At 42.0% G+C, this 19,549-nt stretch overlaps 1 protein-coding gene across 3 annotated transcripts in view; it reads left to right on the plus strand.

Annotated features, from left to right (window-relative positions):
- The window catches only part of NXPE3 (neurexophilin and PC-esterase domain family, member 3), a 56,155-nt gene that overhangs the window by 30,848 nt on the left and 5,758 nt on the right, over window positions 1–19,549 (plus strand). For all 3 annotated transcript variants that reach the window (XM_010842000.1, XM_010842001.1, XM_010842002.1), the window contains 2 exons: window positions 3,376–4,130; window positions 7,815–7,888. In XM_010842000.1, coding sequence (XP_010840302.1) covers window positions 3,376–4,130; window positions 7,815–7,888 — 829 coding nt within the window. The remainder of the gene's footprint in view (window positions 1–3,375; window positions 4,131–7,814; window positions 7,889–19,549) is intronic.

Genomic DNA, 19,549 nt, shown 5'->3' on the forward strand with positions numbered 1-19,549 from the left:
GACTGATCTCATTTAGGATGGACTGGTTGGATTTCCTTGCAGTCCAAGGGACTCTCAAGAGTCTTCTCCAACACTACACTTCAAAAGCATCAATTCTTCAGCACTTAGCTTTCTTTATAGTCCAACTCTCACATCCATACATGACCACTGGAAAAACCATAGTTTTGACAAGGTGGACCTTTGTTGGCAAAGTAATGTCTCTGCTTTTTAGTATGCTGTCTAGGTTGGTCATAACTTTTCTTCTAAGGAGCAAGTGTCTTTGAATTTCATGGCTACACTCACCATCTGCAGTGATGTTGAACCCCCCAAAATAAAGTCTGACACTGTTTCCACTGTTTCCCCATCTATTTGCCATGAAGTGATGGGACCAGATGCCATGATCTTAGTTTTCTGAATGTTGAGTTTTAAGCCAAATTTTCACTCTCCTGTTTGACTTTCATCAAGAGGCTCTTTAGTTCTTTCTCATTTTCGGCCATAAGGGTGGTGTCATCTGCATATCTGAGGTTATTGATATTTGTCCCGGCAATCTTGATTCCAGCTTGTGCTTCATCCAGCCCAGCATTTCTCGTGATGTACTCTGCATATAAGTTAAATAAGAAGGGTGACAATATACAGCCTTGACATACTCCTTTCCCAATTTGGAACCAGTCTGTTCCATGTCCAGTTCTAACTGTTGCTTCCTGACCTGCATACAGATTTCTCAGGAGGCAGGTAAGGTGGTCTGGTATTCCCATCTCCTTCAGAATTTTCCACAGTTTGTTGTGATCCTCACAGTCAAAGGCCTTGGTGTAGTCAATAAAGCAGAAGTAGATGTTTTTCTGGAAGTCTCTTGCTTTATCGATGATCCAGCAGATGTTGGCAATTTGATCTCTGATTCCTCTGCCTTTTCTAAATCCAGCTTGAACATCTGGAATTTCACAGTTCACATACTGTTGAAGCCTGGCTTGGAGAATTTTGAGCATTACTTTACTGGTGTGTGAGATGAGTGCAATTGTGTGGTAGTTTGAGCATTCTTTGGCATTGCCTTTCTTTGAATTGGAATGAAAACTGACCTTTTCCAGTCCTGTGGCCACTGCTGAATTTTCCAAATTTGCTGGCATATTGAGTGCAGCACTTTCCCAGCATCGTCTTTCAGGATTTAAAATAGCTCAACTGGAATTCCATCACCTCCACTAGCTTTGTTCATAGTGATGCTTCCTAAGGCCCACTTGACTTTTGCATTTCAGGATGTCTGGCTCTAGGTGAGTGATCACACCATCATGATTATCTGGGTCATGAAGATCTTTTTTGTACAGTTCTTCTTTGTATTCTTTCCACCTCTTAATATCTTTTGGGTTCACTCTTCGTATTATACATTCTATCAGCTTGGACAAATGTATAAGAATGTCTGCCAGTCATTATAATTTCAGCTAGAGTATTTTTCCTTACTTAAAAATCCTCACTGGTCTGTCTGGTTTTTTTTTTCTTTTGATTCCTTCTTGGAATTTTCACCTCTTTCTTTACATTGCCCATTATTTCTTGCACGTTGTTTGCTTTTTCTATTAGAGCCCCTTAGCGTATTAATCATAGTTGTTTCAAATTCATAGTCTGATTATTCCAACATTCTTGCCATTTCTTAGTCTGGTTCTGATGCTTGATCTGTGTTTTCAAAGTGTGTTTTTTTCCTTTTAGTATGTCTCATAATTTTTTGCTGAAAGCTGGACATGAGGTACTGCCTAAAAGGAACTCCAGTAAATAGACTTTTCATGATGTGGAGATGAAATGTAGGGGAGGTGAAGCATCTTATAATCCTGTGATCTTCCTGTGTTAATGAGTCTGTGAACTTCAGAGCTGCTTCTTAGTCTCACCCCCTCAACTCTTAAATTGTATGGAATGTTTAGAATGGACTGGTGTTGGGTATGCCATTTACCTCAGTTTGGTTGGGCTCTGATAAAACCACAGTAGGTTGGGCTCTGGTAAAATAGTTTTTCTTGAGGGCAGGCCTTGTTTTAAAAAAAAGAACAGAATACTCTTGACATCCAGTAGTCCCCCGTCCACAGTGTCACTTTCTGTGGTTTCAGTTACTCCTGGTTAACTGTAATCTGAAAATATTAAATGGGAAAATTCCAGAAATAAACAACTTCAGTTCAGTTCAGTTCAGTTGCTCAGTCGTGTCTGACTCTGCAACCCCATGAATTGCAGCACGCCAGGCCTACCTGTCCATCACCAACTCCTGGAGCTTACTCAGACTCACGTCCATCGAGTCAGTGATGCCATCTAGCCATCTCATCCTCTGTCGTCCCCTTCTCCTCCTGTCCCCCCCTTCTCCTCCTGTCCCCAATCCCTCCCAGCATCAGAGTCTTTTCCAATGAGTCAACTCTTCGCATGAGGTGGCCAAAGTACTGGAGTTTCAGCTTTAGCATCAGTCCTTCCAATGAACACCCAGGACTGATCTCCTTTAGGATGGACTGGTTGGATCTCCTTGCAGTCCAAGGGACTCTCAAGAGTCTTCTCAAGCAATAAACAACTTACCCATATGAAATTGTGCATTGTCCTGAGTTGCATGATCAGCTGTTGTGACATCCTGCTCTCTCCCACCCAGGATCCTCAACCACTGACATCATCGTGGCTCAATACAGGGTCACCTGAAGCAGATGATCCTCCTTCTGACATTATTATCGTCAGAAGGTCAGTAGTAGCCTGATGCTGCATCACAGTGCTTTTGTCCTTCACCTCACCTCATCTCATCATGTAGGCATTTTAACCTTTTACCTCATCAAGTACACCACGATCAGATGTTTTGAGAGAGAGAGAGATCACATTCATATAACTTTTATTACAGCAAATTATTATTAGTTTTATAAGTTAGTTTTATTATTATTGTTGTTGTTTAGAGCTTCCCTAGGGACTTAGATGGTAAAGAATGTGCCTGCAACATGAGAGACCCAGGTTCAATCCCTGGGTTGGGAAGATCTACTGGAGAAGGGAATAGCTACCCACTCTTACTGTGCCTAATTTATAAATTAAACTTTATCATAGGTATATATGTATAGGAAAAAGCAGTATATACGGAGTTTGGTATTACCCACAGTTTCAGGCATCCACTGGAAGGCTTGGACATATCCCCTGAGGATAAAGGAGAACTACTGTACTTCAAAATGATTCCTTTCCCCCTTCTCCTTCTGGAAGCACAAAAGGGATTTTTCTCTGATATTTGCTGTGAGACCCTTATAACACTGGTGAGCTGTGGTTTTTTGAAACAATGTCATCCCAGTAAAGTTTTTTTTTCTTTTTCCAAGTAAGTTTTATTAACATTTAAACTGAAGCAGGGATTTATTTGGTTGACGTAAGGAGGTTTGTCATAGCTATGGTTTCTGTTTGTGTTTTTCTCTTCAGTACTTGGACCGTGAGACCGCTTCGGCCACATTCATAGACAGTGGCGGCCAGTTTGTTTCCTCCCAGGTGATAAGGATCAGCCGGAACCCTTACTGCGGCTATGAGCGCCAGATTCTGTCCAGCCGGGAGCGCCTGGAAGAGGACTCCTTGTTGGCTGCCCTACAGTGGCAGGAGCCTGACGTGGGCCCAGTCCCCTTTTTGAAGAGCACCGACCCTTCTTCCAGCTATTTTGTCATCTTGAACTCTGCAGCCTTCTTCAGGGTGGGAAGCCAGCTAGAGGTGCTGGTTCATGTGCAGGATTTTCAAAGAAAGCCCAAGAAATATGGTGGAGACTACCTGCAGGCCAGAATCCACTCCCCTAAGCTACAGGCGGGGGCCGTGGGCAGAGTGGTGGACTACCAGAACGGATTTTACAAGGTCTTTTTTACTCTGCTCTGGCCAGGTCAAGTCAAAGTGTCCGTATCTCTGGTCCACCCCAGTGAAGGGATCCGAGTTCTTCAGTACCTGCAGGAAAAGAAACCAGACAGAGTCTATTTCAAGAGCCTCTTCCGGTCAGGGAGGATTTCTGAAACTACAGAGTGTAACGTGTGTCTTCCAGGGAGTCTTCCCCTGTGCAACTTCACAGACCTCTACACTGGAGAACCCTGGTTCTGCTTCAAACCAAAGAAGCTCCCTTGCAGTAGCAGAATTAACCATTTCAAAGGCGGATACCTGAAGGGCCTCCTAACTGCTACAGAGAATGCTTTCTTCCAGAGGTATGTGCCCCTTGTCCTAGGTGGGGATTGAAGAGTCCCTTTCCGTTGTCTTTGTCCTACTTAGGAGACTTTCTTATTTTGGTTATGTGCTTCTTACATCTCTCCAAACTTGGCCCAGTTCAGGAGAGGTGGTAAGAAAATAAACAAAGATTTATATTTTGTGATTAGTATGTTTATTTCAGGGACTTCCCTGGTGCCTCAGATGGTAAGGAATCTGCCTGCAATGCAGGAGACCTGGGTTCAATCCCTGGTTTGGGAAGACCCCTTGGAGAAGAGAATGGCTACCCCCTCCAGTATTCTTGCCTGGAGAATCACATGGACAGAGGAGCCTGGTGGGCTACAGTCCATGGGATTGCAAAGAGTTGGACATGACTGGGTGATTAATATGCACGCGTGCGCACGCACACACACACACACACACACATGCTTATTTCAGTTCAAATTAAATACCTTAAATTTTTGTTCTTTTACCTTAACATCTTTTACTTCAGAACTACATAGCATGTTTATAGCTGTATAAGCAAAATCACTTATTCACAGAACAGATAAAAAAATTATCTAAGAACAGGGCTACTAGAGGTCTTACAGTCAAGCTAATGTTTTAGCTTCATGTCTCAGAAACTGAAAAAAGTCTTAAGTGTCACATTATTAGTTGTTAAAATCATAAAAACATTTATTGATAGGAAAAGGTAGGAATATGGTAACATTGCTAGATTGATTTAATGATAAGCATGAAGAATAACTACCTGGTGGCAAGCGTCTGCCTGCAATGCAGGAGACCTGGGTTTGATCCCTGGGTCGGGAAGATACCCTGGAGAAGGAAATGGCAACCCACTGCAGTATTCTTGCTTGGAGAATCCCATGGACGGAGGAGCCTAGTGGGCTACAGTCCACAGGGTCGCAAAGAGTCAGACACGACTGAGTGACTTCACTTTCACTTTCCTTCTATGAAGATTGAAGGCAGGAGGAGAAAGGGATGACTGAGGATGAGGCGTTTGGATGGTATCACCAACTCAATGGACATGAGTTTGAGCAAGTTCCAGGAGTTGGTGGTGAACAGGGAAGCCTGGTGTGCTGCAGTCCATGGGGTCAAAAAGAGCTGGACACGACTGAACTACTGAACTGAACTGAACTGATGGGAAACCAGGAATATCACAACGAATTGTATTTTTCAAGTTAATAGCTATTCAAATTTTTGCATTATTGAGCACATATTCCTATTTTTGAACATAGGTATGAAACTTTTTCAGTATAATGATCAATATATGGCATAATATGCAGAAGGAAATATATAGAACCAGTATGAGGTAAAATTTCCATTTTTTTCAACATTATATGCGTGCATGTGTGCATGCTCTGTCACTTCAGTTGTGTCCGACTGTTTGCGACCCTATAGACAGGACTGTAGCCCCCCAGGCTCCTCTGTCCATGGGATTCTCCAGGCAAGAATACTGGAGTGGGTTGCCATGCCCTCCTCCAGGAAATCTTCCCGACCCAGGGATCAAACTCGAGTCTCTTACGTCTCCTGCATTGACAGGCTGGTTCTTTATCACTAGTGCCTAAAATAAAATAACATTCCTAAGAAATAAAAAAGGTAGAAAAATTACATAGTCAGAAAGTATAATTATTTGAGAGAATGTAAAATGCTTTTTATTTTTAAATGATATATATATACTTTAAAAATATTCCCTTGTAGAGATGGTTCTTGTTGTTTTAGTTGCTAAGTTGTATCCGACTATTTTGTGACCCCATGAACTCTAGCCTGCCAGGCTCCTCTGTCCATGGGACTCTCTAGGTAAGAATGGTGGAGTTGATTGCCATGCCCTCCAGGGAATCTTCCCGACCAGGAATCGAACCCACATCTTCTGTTATCTCCTGCATTGTCAGGCAGATTCTTTACCACTAAGCCACCTAGGAAGTCCATGTAGTCTGTAGCAGCTTCTAAAATAAAGCTCTGGTTTTTTGTTTTTCTCGTAGTCAGCTTTTGGTGGCAAAAGTTTAAATACATTATTTGCTAGAATCATGCCATGCTTTCAGAAGCCCAGCAGAGGGCGCACTGCTCCCAGTATATTTACTGAACTAGTCTTCCAAGAAGGCAATGGCACCCCGCTCCAGTACTCTTGCCTGGAAAATCCCATGGACCGAGGAGCCTGGTGGGCTGCAGTCCATGGGGTCGCCAAGAGTCAGACACGACTGAGCGACTTCACTTTACTTTTCACTTTTATGCATTGGAGAAGGAAATGGCAACCCACTCCAGTGTTCTTGCCTGGAGAATCTCAGGGATGAGGGAGCCTGGTGGGCTGCCGTCTATGGGGTCGCACAGAAGTTGGACACGACTGAAGTGACTTAGCAGCTTAGCAGCAGTCTTCCGAGGGGTTTGTGTGTGTGTGTGCGGCTCAATACAAAAGGTCTTTAGTCTTATTCTTTAATTAGGCACACTATTTATCAATAGGACTTCCCAGGTGGCGCTAGTGATAAAGAACCCACCTACCAATGCAGGAGACGTAAGAGATGTAGGTTTGATTCCTGGGTTGGGAACATCTCCTGAAGGGAGGGCATGACAACCCACTCCAGTATTTTTGCCTGGAGAGTCCATGGACAGAGGAGCCTGGTGAGCTATAGTTTATAGGATCACACAGAGTCAGACTTAGCATTTACACACACCATGAACAGATTATTTTATTTCTGTGTACTTTTTGCCTCTGTATGAGGAGTGTTCAGTTACTCTCTTTTAGGAGTGTGTTGTCAGTCTACCTAGGGGTTTAGCAGAACCCTTCTGCTAAATGGAAGAAACATAACTTGTAATTTACTGAAATGCCACGTGGAAAAAAAGTGGGGAAAAGGTCAGAGAACTAAGTTAGTGTAAAAATTTTAAATGTTCCTAACACCAAATCCTACCATTAAAACCAGAAAACACCTGTGAATCCAGAAGGATAAAATAATGTCTGTCCTTGCCTTTACTTGCATATCCTGGATAAGGCTGGCTGATGTAGTAGAATCTGCCAGATCTGTAGTAGAATCATTTAAAAAATTCTACTTACTTAGAAGTTTGCTGGGAAAGTATTTGAGGTGGCATAGGTTTTTGAAAACAAAACATTTGACAGAATCCTGATATAGATTTTAATTTTTGCATTTTTACTCTGTTAAAAATCTGAAATTTTGCATTAGGCTAACTAAAAAGAGAAAGAGAAAGATTGACATTGATCATTTGAGGGATGGATGAGTCCCCAATTAGGATTCTGCTCTAGGCAAGGCTTAAGGAATCTGACTTAATGCTCCCCGTAGTCTTGCAGCCTGAAAACCAAGTAGTGACAAAGTAGACATTGTCATCAGTGTGAGCCATTCTCTGCGTCCAAGGGATTAAGCGATTCAAACAAAATTTGTCATTTTGGAGTTTGCAACCTAAGGGTGAAGCAGTGAAAAACTAAGAACCTGTTTAATTCTTATTCAGTTTATGTGTCCGTATAACCTGCTTATTATAAGATACCTAATTTATTAAGTATCAATTGTATGAATTAACATTTATAAGGATATTTCATCTTTAGACAGCTCTTTGAAATCCCATCTATTTAAAAATTTGCAAATATACATATTGAAAAATAAATGTTCCTAAATTTAAATAAATAAATTAATTCCTTAAATTAAAAATATTTGAGCTTGTACTCTTTTTATTCCTCTTTCAAGTGGTGTCAATATCAAAATGCCAATCAACTCCAGTGGACCTGATTGGGTGACTGTGATTCCCGGGAATATAAAAGGTAAAAGGAGCAAATGTGATGATTTGTTGTTTTTCCTGCTCAGTGTATTGAGTCTCTGTAGTTTCACTGAAGATATAAAGCCCCCTTTTAATTTGCCCTGGTTACTACTGGGCATAGTTTGCGTTTTAACAAAACTTCCAGGTGATTCTGATCCATTGGTACAGGATATTATTAAGAGTAAAAGAATTAAATTTAGAAGATGAAATATATGTGTTTTGTTTTTTGCAGAATAGTTATAATGAGCTATAGTCACTGGTATAAAAGAAGGATAAACATTATTATTTTTTAAAAATTTATTTATTTGGCTTTGTCGGGTCTTAATTGAGGCATGTGAACTCTTAGTTGTGGCCTGTGGGATCTATTTCTCTGACCAGGGATCGATCCTGGGCCCCTTGCATTGGGAGCGCAGAGTCTTAGCCACTGGACCACCAGGGAAGTCCCAAGGATGAACATTATTAAGTGGCTTATGTATTGGAAGGTGGTCACTTCTTGGCCTTTTGGCTAAGATCAAGTGCAGAGGGAAGATGAGGTCCTTTTAGCTGTTGAAAGCATGTATGTGGTATCCCACAAAGCAGAGGGTGCAAACACTAATGCCCCAGGGATGAGGTGTAGAATACGCGTGAACCTAGCTGTGTGAGTATCGGCCATACGCACACCTTGTGTAAGTTGTGGGAAGGAACTGCAGAGCGGGGACCGTCTGAAGGTGGCAGCCCCTTGGTTCCTACACGTGGTTGATATGCAACAATGTGGACCCAACACAGCCAGGTCGAAAGATTTTTTTTTTCCATCAAAAACCTGAAGTCTTAATTTTTGAATGTGCATCTCCAGATTTCAAAACATTGGCATCCTGTTAAAAACCTAAAAAAAAAATTATATTGTGTGGGTTAAATAAAACTTGTGGTCTTGATGCAGGCAGGACCCTGCCAGTCTGTATTTCTGGTGTTCACTGTCAGTTGCCACAAGAAATCCCCATCTTTTCCTGTTTGATTTACTTGAACCCAGTGAGTTCCTAATCTTAGAGGATGCAAATGTGAAACATCATGAATGGAAATTGCTTGCCTTTTATTGGCCAGGCCCTCGATCCCACAGTCAAGATGTCAGTAAACATGGTACCCCCAGTATACTGTATCCCTTACACGCTCCCATCTGTCACTTCTGGAGGCTCGGACTCACCAACACTTCTGACCCTCTGTTCCACAGCCCTGGTTGTCTAGCTCACTAGATTCAGTCTGGTGGGTTTTTAGAAGATGAAAGAAACCATGAATCAGTAGGAGCAGGGTACCCGGGCTTGGATGGGTACCCTGTGACCCCGTGATGTCCCCAGTTGTCCAGTGGGATGGTCAGAGGGAGGAGCTGTAGATGGTTTGCTTGCACCTGACAGGTCTTAGAGTTCAGCCAGGAAGTGGCTGTGGCTTCACACAAGGAGCAATAGGAAGGTCCTCTTAAACGAACAGGGTGAAGAAGTAGAGGAAAACAATAGGATGGGAAAAACTAGAGATCTCTTCAAGAAAATTGGAGAGATCAAGGGAATATTCCATGTAAGGATGGGCAAATAAAGGACAGAAATGGTAAGTGCCTAACAGAAGCAGAAGAGATTAAGAAGAGATGGCAAGAATATACAAAAGAACTATACAAAAAAGATCTTAATGACCTGAATAACTGGAATGGTGTGGTCACTCACCTAGTGAAGTGAGTGTGAAGTCAAGTGGGCCTTTGGAAGTATTACTACAGACAGAGCTAGCAGAGGTGATGGAATTCCAGCTGAGCTATTTCAAATCCTAAAAGATGATGCTGTTAAAGTGCCATACTCAATATGTCAGCAAATTTTGAAAACTCAGCAGTGGCCACAGGACTGGAAAAGTTCAGTTTTCATTCCAGTCCCAAAGAAAGCCAATGCCAAATAATGATCAAACTACCATACAGTTGCCCTCAGTCTGCTTGCTAGTAAGGTTATACTCAAAATCCTTCAAGCTAGGCTTCTAATAGTACGTGAACCGAGGACTTCCACATGTACATCTTGATTTAGAAAAGGCAGAAGAACCGGAGATCAAATTGCCAACATTTCTTGGATCATAGAGAAAGCAAGGGAATTCCAGAAAAACATCTACTTCTGCTTCATTGACTATGCTAAAGCCTTTGACTGTGTGGATCACAACAAATTGGAAAATTCTTAAGAGATGGGAGTACCAGACCACCTTCTCTGTTTCCTGAGAAACCTGTATGTACGTCAAGAAGCAACAGAACTGGACCTGGAACAATGGACTGGTTCAAAGTTGAGAAGGAATAAGAGAAGGCTTTGTATTGTTACTCTGTTTATTTAACTTATATGCAGAGTACATCATGTGAAATGCAGGGCTGGGTGAACCACAAGCTGGAATCAAGATTGTGGGCAGAAATATCAACAACCTCACATATGCAGGTGGTACTGCCCTAATGACAGAGAGTAAAGAGGAACTAAAGAGCATCTTTATGAAGGTGAAAAAGGAGAGTGAACAAGCTGGCTTAAAACTCAACATTAAAAAAACTAAGATCATGGCATCTGGTCCCATCACTTCATGGCAAATAGAAGGGGAAAAAGTGGAAGCAGTGACAGATTTTCTTTTCTTGTGCTCTGAAATCACTGCGGATGGTGACTACAGCCATGAAATTAAAAGACACTTTTAATTTCATATTAAAAAGCAGAGGCATCACTTTGCCAACAAAGGTGTATATAGTCAAAGCTATGGTTTTTCCAGTAGTCATGTATAGATATGAACTTGGACCATAAAGAAGGCTGAAGAATTCATGCTTTTGAATTGTGGTGCTGGAGAAGACTTGAGAATCAAACCAGTCAATCCTAAAGGAAATCAACCCTGAATATTCATTGGAAGGACTGATGCTGAAACTGAAGCTCCAATCCTTTGGCCACCTGATGTGAAGAGCCAATTCATTGGAAAAGACCCTGACGCTGAGAAAGATTGAAGGCAGGAGGAGAGGGAATGACAGAGGATGAGATGATTGGATAGCATCACTGATTCAATGAAGATGAATTTGAGCCAACTCTGGGAGATAGTGAAGGACAAGGAAGGCTGGCATGCTGCAGTCTGTAGGGTTGCAAAGAGTCTGACACGACTGAGCCACTGAACAACTATAATTTTGTTTAGAGAAAAGAAGTATTCAGTAACTAGTGAGGCTTTGATGGGTTTTTAGAGGAAGAAAGAAACCATAAATCAGTAGGAGCAGGGTACCCTGGGTTTGAGAAAACTGTTTTAGAGCAGGTAAACAATTGGAAAGAAAAGAGAAGGACAATTACTTTGTGTAATAACAAAAAGTCCAGCATGGGGGAATGTCATCGATGTTCAGCTTAGTGACCAGCAGAGGGCACTCAAAGATCCTAAATGAAGGGCTCCCATTATTAGTTTCATTCCTTTTCCGTCCCTCCTTGCCTTCTGTCATTCCCTTTGTCTTCTTTTTAAAATGTCTTGTTTTCTGTTTATTTCGTCTTCTTTTTAAAATGTCTTGTTTTCTGTTTATTTGAGACTTAAATAAGGGTTGTGGAAATAGTACGAAGTTCCTGTATAGACATTACCCAGTTTCCCCTTACACTAACTTCTTAAGAAATCACAGCTGTGCTTAGTCGCTTAGTCATGTCTGACTTTGCGATCCCATGGACTGTAGCCCTCCAGGCTTCTCTGTCCATGAGGATTCTCCAGGCAAGAATACTGGAGTAGGTTGCCATTTCCTTTTCCAGGGGATCTTCCTGACCCAGGGATCGAACCCAGGTCTCCTGCATTGCAGGTGGATTCTTTAGCGTCTGAGCCACCAGGTACGCCCAAGAATACTGGAATGGGTATCCTATCCCTTCTCCAAGGGATCTTCCTGACCAAGGAATCGAACTTGGGCCTCCTGCATTGCAGGCAAATTCTTTACCAGCTGAGCTACCAGGGAAGCCCAAGAAATCATACAACACTTAACAAAAATAAGAATGGAACATCCATGTAACATTATTAAGTAAACTATTGGGTTTTATTTGGATTCCATCAGTTTTCTGACAGATGTCCATTTTTTGGTTCCAGAATGCAGTGCAGACCCCACATTGCATTTGGTTGTACATTTCCTTAGTCTTCCCACTGTGACAGATCCTCAGACTCTTGTCTTCTATGACCTTGACACTTCAGAGGAGCACTGGTCAGATATTTCTTAGAATCTCTCTGAACTTGAGTTTGTTTAATGTTTTCTTATGAGTGGGATGAGGTTATGCATTTTTGGGAGGAATAGGACAGGAATGATGCTGTATCCTTTTGCGGAGGTACATGATGTCCAGATGTATTACTAATGATACCTTGATCACCTGGTTTAAGTGGTGTCTGCCAGGTTTTCCATTGTATCTATTTTCATTGTAATTATTTTCATCTTTGTATCTACATGATATTCTGGGGAGATACTTTGAGGCTGTGATAGGCTAAATAATGGCCCCTAAAGATGTTGTTGTTGTTGTTAAGTTGCTCAGTCATATCTGACTCTTTGTGACCCTATGTCCATCGAATCAGTGATGCCATCCAACCCTCTCATCTCCTCGGTCATCCCCTTCTCCTCTGCCCTCAGTCTTTCCCAGCATCAGGATCTTTTCCAGTGAGTCGACTCTTTACATTAGGTGGCCAGAGTATTGGAGCTTCAGCTTCAGCATCAGTCCTTCCAATGAATTTTCAGGGTTGATTTCCTTTAGGATTGACTGGTTTGATCTCCTTGTAGCCCAAGGGACTCTCAAAATATCCACATCTTAAACCCTCAAAAATATCCAGATCCTAATCCCTCAAATTTGTGGATGTTATATGTTATATGGCTAAAGAATATGTTATATGGCTAAAGAAACTTTGCCAGTGTGACTAAGTGAAGGTTTTTGAGCTGGGGAGAGAGTATCTGGATTATCTGAGTGGGCCCTAAATGCAGTCGCAAGTGTCACTTTAAGAGGGAGGCAGAGGGAGGCTTCCTACAGAAGAGAAAAGGCCATGTGAAGATGGAAGCAGAGAGAGATTTGAAGATGTCATGACCTTGGCTTTAGTAACAGAGAAATGGACCATGAGCCACAGAATGCAGCTCTAGAAAAGGCAAGGAAACAGATTCTTCCCTAGAGCCTCCAAAGAGAGTGTGGCTCTTCCCACAGCTTAGTTTTGGCCCGGTGATAGTGAATTTGGAGTTCTGGCCGTCAGATCTGTAAGAGAATAAATTTGTGTTGTTCTCAGCCACTAAATTTGTGGTAATTTGTTACAGCAGCCACAGGAAATTAATAATACAGAAACTATGTAAAACATTCTGTTTTTGTTCAAACTTTCATCTACTAACTTTAGCATTCATCACCCGATCTTCCCAGTAGCAGTTACTTCTGTGGTGTTCTAATGATGATCTGCTCTATCTCTCCTTCTAAAGACATTTATTAATTGGAATTTTTTTGTAAGGAAGAGTTGTCTCTTCTTTATCATTTGTTAATTTCATCAGTATAGGCTCATGACTATTTCAACTATTTCTTTGAATTATAATCCAATTCAATTGTTCAGATTGTTCCCATTTTGGTAATTGGGAACTTCTTTCGCTTGGCTCTGTGCCCTTTTGACAATGCTTTCATTCTTTTCATTAATTATTTCTTTTCTTTCTTTCTTTCTTTTTTTTTTTTTTTAGCTCTTCCTTACTTTCTGAAGGCACCACAAGATATTTCAGGCCCATTTTGTATTTTCTTTGCTGAGGCCATAGAAGGGCTCATAGTCTTTCCAATTTTATTATTTCCACCTATGAATCCTATACTTTGAAGATTTTATTTTCCCTTTGACATGTTGATATTCATTTATTTATTATTATTTTGACTGTGCTACAAGGCTTGTGGGATCTTTGTTTTCTTTTTTTCCTCTTTTGGTCTCACTGCTCTGTGTGCAGAATCTTAGTTCCTGCTGCTGCTGCTAAGTTGCTTCAGTTGTGTCCGACTCTGTGCGACCCCATAGATAGCAGCCCACCAGGCTCCCCCGTCCCTGGGATTCTTTAGGCTCCAACACTGGAGTGGGTTGCCATTTCCTTCTCCAATGCATGAAAGTGAAAAGTGAAAGTGAAGTCGCTCAGTCGTGTCTGACTCTTAGCGACCCCATGGACTGCAGCCTACCAGGCTCCTCCATCCATGGGATTTTCCAGGCAAGAGTACTGGATTGGGGTGCCATTGCCTTCTCCGCTTAGTTCCTGTACCAGAGTTCAAACCCTGGTCACAGAGTGAAAGCATCCTAACCACTGGACTACCAGGGAATTTCCTTATCTATGTGTGGAATTAACAATTCCTTAGTTAATTGATTTTCCTCCTCAAGCAGTCTTGTGGATTGCTTGAGATTGCCAGTGCCACCCCCCATGCACGGACACAATTCGAGCACAGAAACATAACTTTAAGTTAGACTAGACTACCTTATTGGAGAAGGCAATGGCACCCCACTCCAGTACTCCTGCCTGGAAAATCCCATGGACGGAGGAGCCTGGTAGGCTGCAGTCTGTGAGGTCGCTAAGAGTCGGACACAACTGAGCGACTTCACTTTCACTTTTCACTTTCATGCATTGGAGAAGGAAATGGCAACCCACTCCAGTGTTGTTGCCTGGAGAATCCCAGGGACGGGGGAGCCTGGTGGGCTGCCGTCTATGGGGTCGCACAGAGTTGGACACGACTGAAGTGACTTAGCAGTAGCAGCAGACTACCTTATTAAAGCCAAGCATCTGACAGGCTTTTCCAGGGTCAGAATTATTGCTGGATTTTTATAAGCACCAGCATTGTGGTCCTCAGACCACTAGCGTAATGTCTCAGGCACTTTGATGGCTTCTAATGTCATCAGCAACTAAACTAGAGCTCATGTGTTGGGGGGAGCTTAATCAAAGTTTAGAATATAACTAGATCTAATAACAATAGAATAAATATCAACATCTTTATAGCTTTCTATTGTTTTTCTCTATTGAAATTTGTCTTATAGGCAATAGAGCACACAGATATGAGGCATATAGCACAATGGAGTTTTACGTCTGTACATATCTTTGTAGGGTGACTCCCCAGTGATCCATGCCCTTCAGTTGTATGACAAAGTTGACTTAAAAAGAGAGAGAGAGATCATCCTGGGTCGATCTGACCTAACCATATAGGTCCTTAACAGTGACCTGGTGCTTCTAGAAGAAAGAGATTGAAAGTGTGAGAAGGATTTCAGGTGACGGAGATTCTTCATTGCTGGTTTTAAAGATGAAGGAGGCCACTGGGCCAGGACTGTAGGCAGCTTCTAGGAGCTGAAGGCCCTTCCCTGGTTAACAACTAGCAAGGAAATGAGAAACTCAGTCTGACAACTGAAAGGAACTGAATTTAGCTAACAATTTGAATGAACTTGGTAGCAGATTCTTCTCCAGAGCCTTCAGAAAGGAACACAGCCCTGCTGACATCCTGATTTCCACCTGTGAGATCCTGAGCAGAGAACCCTGCCACACCGCAGCCCAGACTCCTGACCTGCAGAACTGTGGGAAAATAAATAATCCTTGTTGTAAAATGTAGTTATTATATTTTTATGTATTTATTGTTTGGCTGTGCTGGGTCTTCGTTGCTGTGCACGGGCTTTCTCTGGTTGTGAGCAGGGGCTTCTCTGTTGCAGTGCACGGGCGTAGGGCGTCTCACTGTGGTAGCTTCTCTTGTTGCAGAGCACTGGCTGTAGGCGTGCAGGCTCAGGAGTTGTGACACATGGGCTTAGTTGCTCCATGGCACGTGGAATCTTCCCGAGAGAACCTATGTCCCCTGCACTGGCAGGAGTCTCACCCACTGTACCACCAGGGAAGTCTGCCCCTTGTTTTTAAGCTATTAAGTTTGTGTTGATTTCTTGCATAGCAATAGAAAATGAATTAACCAACTACTACCCAGATCAAGATATAGAGTGTTTATAGACTATCCAGCGTATTTCTAGCACTCTAGTTTAGCCCCTTGCAGTGAAAAATGCACTTTCGCATATCATAGTATTGAATTTTCACAACAACCCAGTAAACCAAGGTCCTCAGACATGCAGATGACACCACCCTTATGGCAGAAAGCAAAGAGGAACCAAAGAGCCTCTTGAAAATGAAAGAAGAGAGTGAAAAAGCTGGCTTAAACCTCAACATTCAAAAAATGAAGTTCATGGCATCTGGTCCCATCACTTCATGGCAAATAGATGGGGAAACAATGGGAACAGTGACAGGCTTTATTTTCTTGGGCTCAAATTCACTGTCGATGGTGACTGCAGCCATGAAATTAAAAGATGCTCCACTTGCTCCTTGGGAGAAAAGCTATGGCCAACCTAGACAGCATGTTAAAAAGCAGAGACACTACTTTGCCGGCAAAGGTCTTTCTAGGCAAGGCTATGGTTTTTCCAGTTAGTCATGTATGGATGTGAGAGTTGGACCATAAAGAAAGTTGAGCGATGAAGAATTGATACTTTTGACTGTGGTGCTGGAGAACTCTTGAGTGTCCCTTGGACTGCAAGGAGATCAAACCAGTCCATCCTAAAGGAAATCAGTCCTGAATATTCATTGGAAGGACTGATGCTGAAGCTGAAGCTCCAATATTTTGGCCACTTGATGTGAAGAACTGACTCATTTGAAAAGACCCTGATGCTGGGAAAGATTGAAGGCAGGAAGAGAAGGGGGCAACAGAGAATGAGATGGTTGGATGGCATCACCGACTTGATAGATGTGAGTTTGAGCAAGCTCCAGGAATTGGTGAAGGACAGGGAAGCCTGGCGTGCTGCAGTCCATGGGGTCACAAAGAGTTGGACACAACTGAGCGACTGAACTGAACTGAAGCCAAGGTCCACGTCCAGTTAACTTAGGAAATCAGAGGACTGGTATCCTACACGTTTTTGTTTAGTCTCAACGTTGTGTCTGACTATTTTGCAACCGCATGGACTCTATCCCGCCAGGCTCCTCTGCCCATGGGATTTCCCAGGCAAGACATAACAGCCAGCAAGCCTAGTATCATTTGGGGAAAGGAAGCCCCCTCCTACCACCATTTCAGTAACAAAATGCGGTCTCTATGAATGGTGCCCCCTCTGCCATCACCCATCTCCTCAGCTCCCTAAGAAACCTTGGCAAGTCACTCTGACTTGCTTTCTTTACCTTTAAGAGATATTTGGACTAGCTTTCTCTGAGGTCCCTTTCAACATTCTCTGAATCTACAGGTATTTCTACCTCAGATAGCATGTGTAAGATGCTTAGCTTTTAGAGAAAAGAAAGAAAAAAAAATTCTTAAAGTTTTGTAGGGGGAATTCAAGGTTCAGTAAAAACTCAAACCACTGTGATCTCTAAGGAGCTAGGCACTCCTCGAGTTCCCAACACTGGACGGGGTGTGGCCGGACAGCTCAGCACAGTGTCCTCATTCCTTACATCCCGGAGGTGGCGCTCCTGTGCTCGAGTTCCTAGATAGGGAATTGATTGCCTCCATTTCTTCCTGGTCTTGTCCTTCTTTCCCCTCCTGAGTTCTAATTCCCTGCCGGAAAAATAAAAGGACCCATGTTGGTACGTACACATCCCTACCCTTATTTCACAAGTGTCCCTCTCATACTGCTCTTTCTAAATGGTTTAGGGAAATTTATCTCTGCCCATTTTTCTCATTTAGTCCCATTCGTGGCCCAGATAGCCCTTATTATGGCTAATGAATGATATGGAATGATGCTCTTTGGAGGAAAATTTAAGCTATGGGCTTTTAAAGAGAAGCCAAGACATTTTAGAGAAGTAGGGACCTTACTTGCAAATAATCAAAACTATCCCTTCTGATTTTGCATAAAGATCTTTATGTCTGCTCTTACAACCACCTCCGTATAAATTTCCTTCACCATCAATGTTCAAGATAAACATAAAGTTGAATAATGACTCGGTTATGTTTTTAAATTATTTTTATTCCATTTATACAGTACAGCTTAAGTGAAAATTCTTTCTGAGCTCCGAGAAACACTGACCTTTTAAACAGTTCAGACTGCTTGAAATTTAGTCGGGAAATGTCTTTGTCCCAGTTGACCATAAGAGGGCGATGTAGGTACACATATTCCTCTTTAAAAATACCTTTTGTTATCTAGTGCTGCATGTTTAAAGAATTAATGTGAGGTTCAGTAATTGATTTGCTTTGCTTGACTTAACTCTGATAGTAAATATAATTAACATTTGAATGGAAATGGTAATTGTTTCCGGTGTGATATACATGTTTCTTTGTAACACTTACTTGACACAGAATAGCTGAGTATACTAACTTAACCTAGCAAAAATTGTGACTTTAAAATCACTTTTGATCCCCATTCCAGTAGATATTTTCTTTGGGCCCCAGGTGTGTTCTCTGGCCTGTGCAACCTTGATGTGTTGATATAATAAGGAACTTTGGGCAAGATGAGATGACATGGTAATGCCTCATTTAGTAGCATGTTGAGAAATTGCTTTTGAATAAGCCAAACATTTACCCTACCCCCCAGTTTTCTTTGATAGTCATGTTTGCCAAAAAAGCATTTATAATGCTGTTTGCTTTTCAATTGAGACCTTGAACCTGCAAAGAATTTGCAGATGCCTAAGAAAAAGGATTAAATATGCCCCTGTCAAATAGGTCATCTTCTTTGAAGGGAATAAAACCAAAATAACTTTGAGTAATATAGATAATATCAAGAAGTCAAAGAAGGGGCCTCCCTGGTGGCTCACTATGAAAGAGCCCACCTGCCAGTGCGGGAGACATGGGTTCAGTCCCTGTTGTGGGAAGACCCCACATGCCACAGGGGCAGCTGAGCCTGTATGCACCAGAACTGTGGAGCCTGTGCTCCAGAGTCCAGGAGCCACAACTAGAGAAAGGCCCCTGCAGCAGCGAAGACCCAGCACTGCCATAAATAAATAAAGAAAAGAAAAAATGAACTGGAGCGAGCAGATAGGCATTGGAAGGAGGTAGAATTTTTTTTTTTTTTGATAAAAAAATCAAAGAAGCTGAAAATAGTCATGAGTAGGAAACTTACTTAAATTTCAATTTCTAAGTCATATGAGCACTTGGATTTTGAATTGTGGTTAAACAGGTGAGACTATAGAACTGCTGGATTATGATCAAGATTTGAACCTTGGGGTGTATAAGGGAGTGACACAAAATGATTGGTGGTTTTTGGAAGATTATAAACTTGAATAATAAGCGTTAGAAATGAATAAATGTACACTTTTCCAGAAAAAAGCCTAAAAGAAAATGGCTGGTATCCACAGACATCTTGTTTTGGGAAGTGATATAACACAGTGGTTAAGAGCATGGACTTGGGGGCTTACCTGCTTGGATTAGATCCTGACTTTGCTACTTCCTGGCTCTGGAACTGAGGTCAAGTTACTTAACTGTTTTGAAAGGTAGGACCTATCTTGAAGGGTGATCGTGAGCGTCCGATGAGAGAATACATTTAATTGCTCAGAACAGTGTCTGGTGCAGAGTAAACATGCAGGAAATATTAGGCATCCCTGTTGAAGCATGTAAAGTGCTCTGTTTCCACTGAAAAATTCCAGTGGCATTTTCTGAGGGAGGTGTTTGGTAAGAAGGGTGTTGACTGTCACTGTGAAAGGTGTCCTGATGCTTGTGTGATCATGTGTAACTACGCTACAAGCATGAGTACACACTGCTGATGCAATTTTTTTTTTTTTTAATTTGGCCAC

Source organism: Bison bison, unplaced genomic scaffold (genome assembly GCF_000754665.1).
Source record: "Bison bison bison isolate TAMUID 2011002044 unplaced genomic scaffold, Bison_UMD1.0 scf7180017864168, whole genome shotgun sequence".
NCBI classification, from domain to species: domain Eukaryota; kingdom Metazoa; phylum Chordata; class Mammalia; order Artiodactyla; family Bovidae; genus Bison; species Bison bison.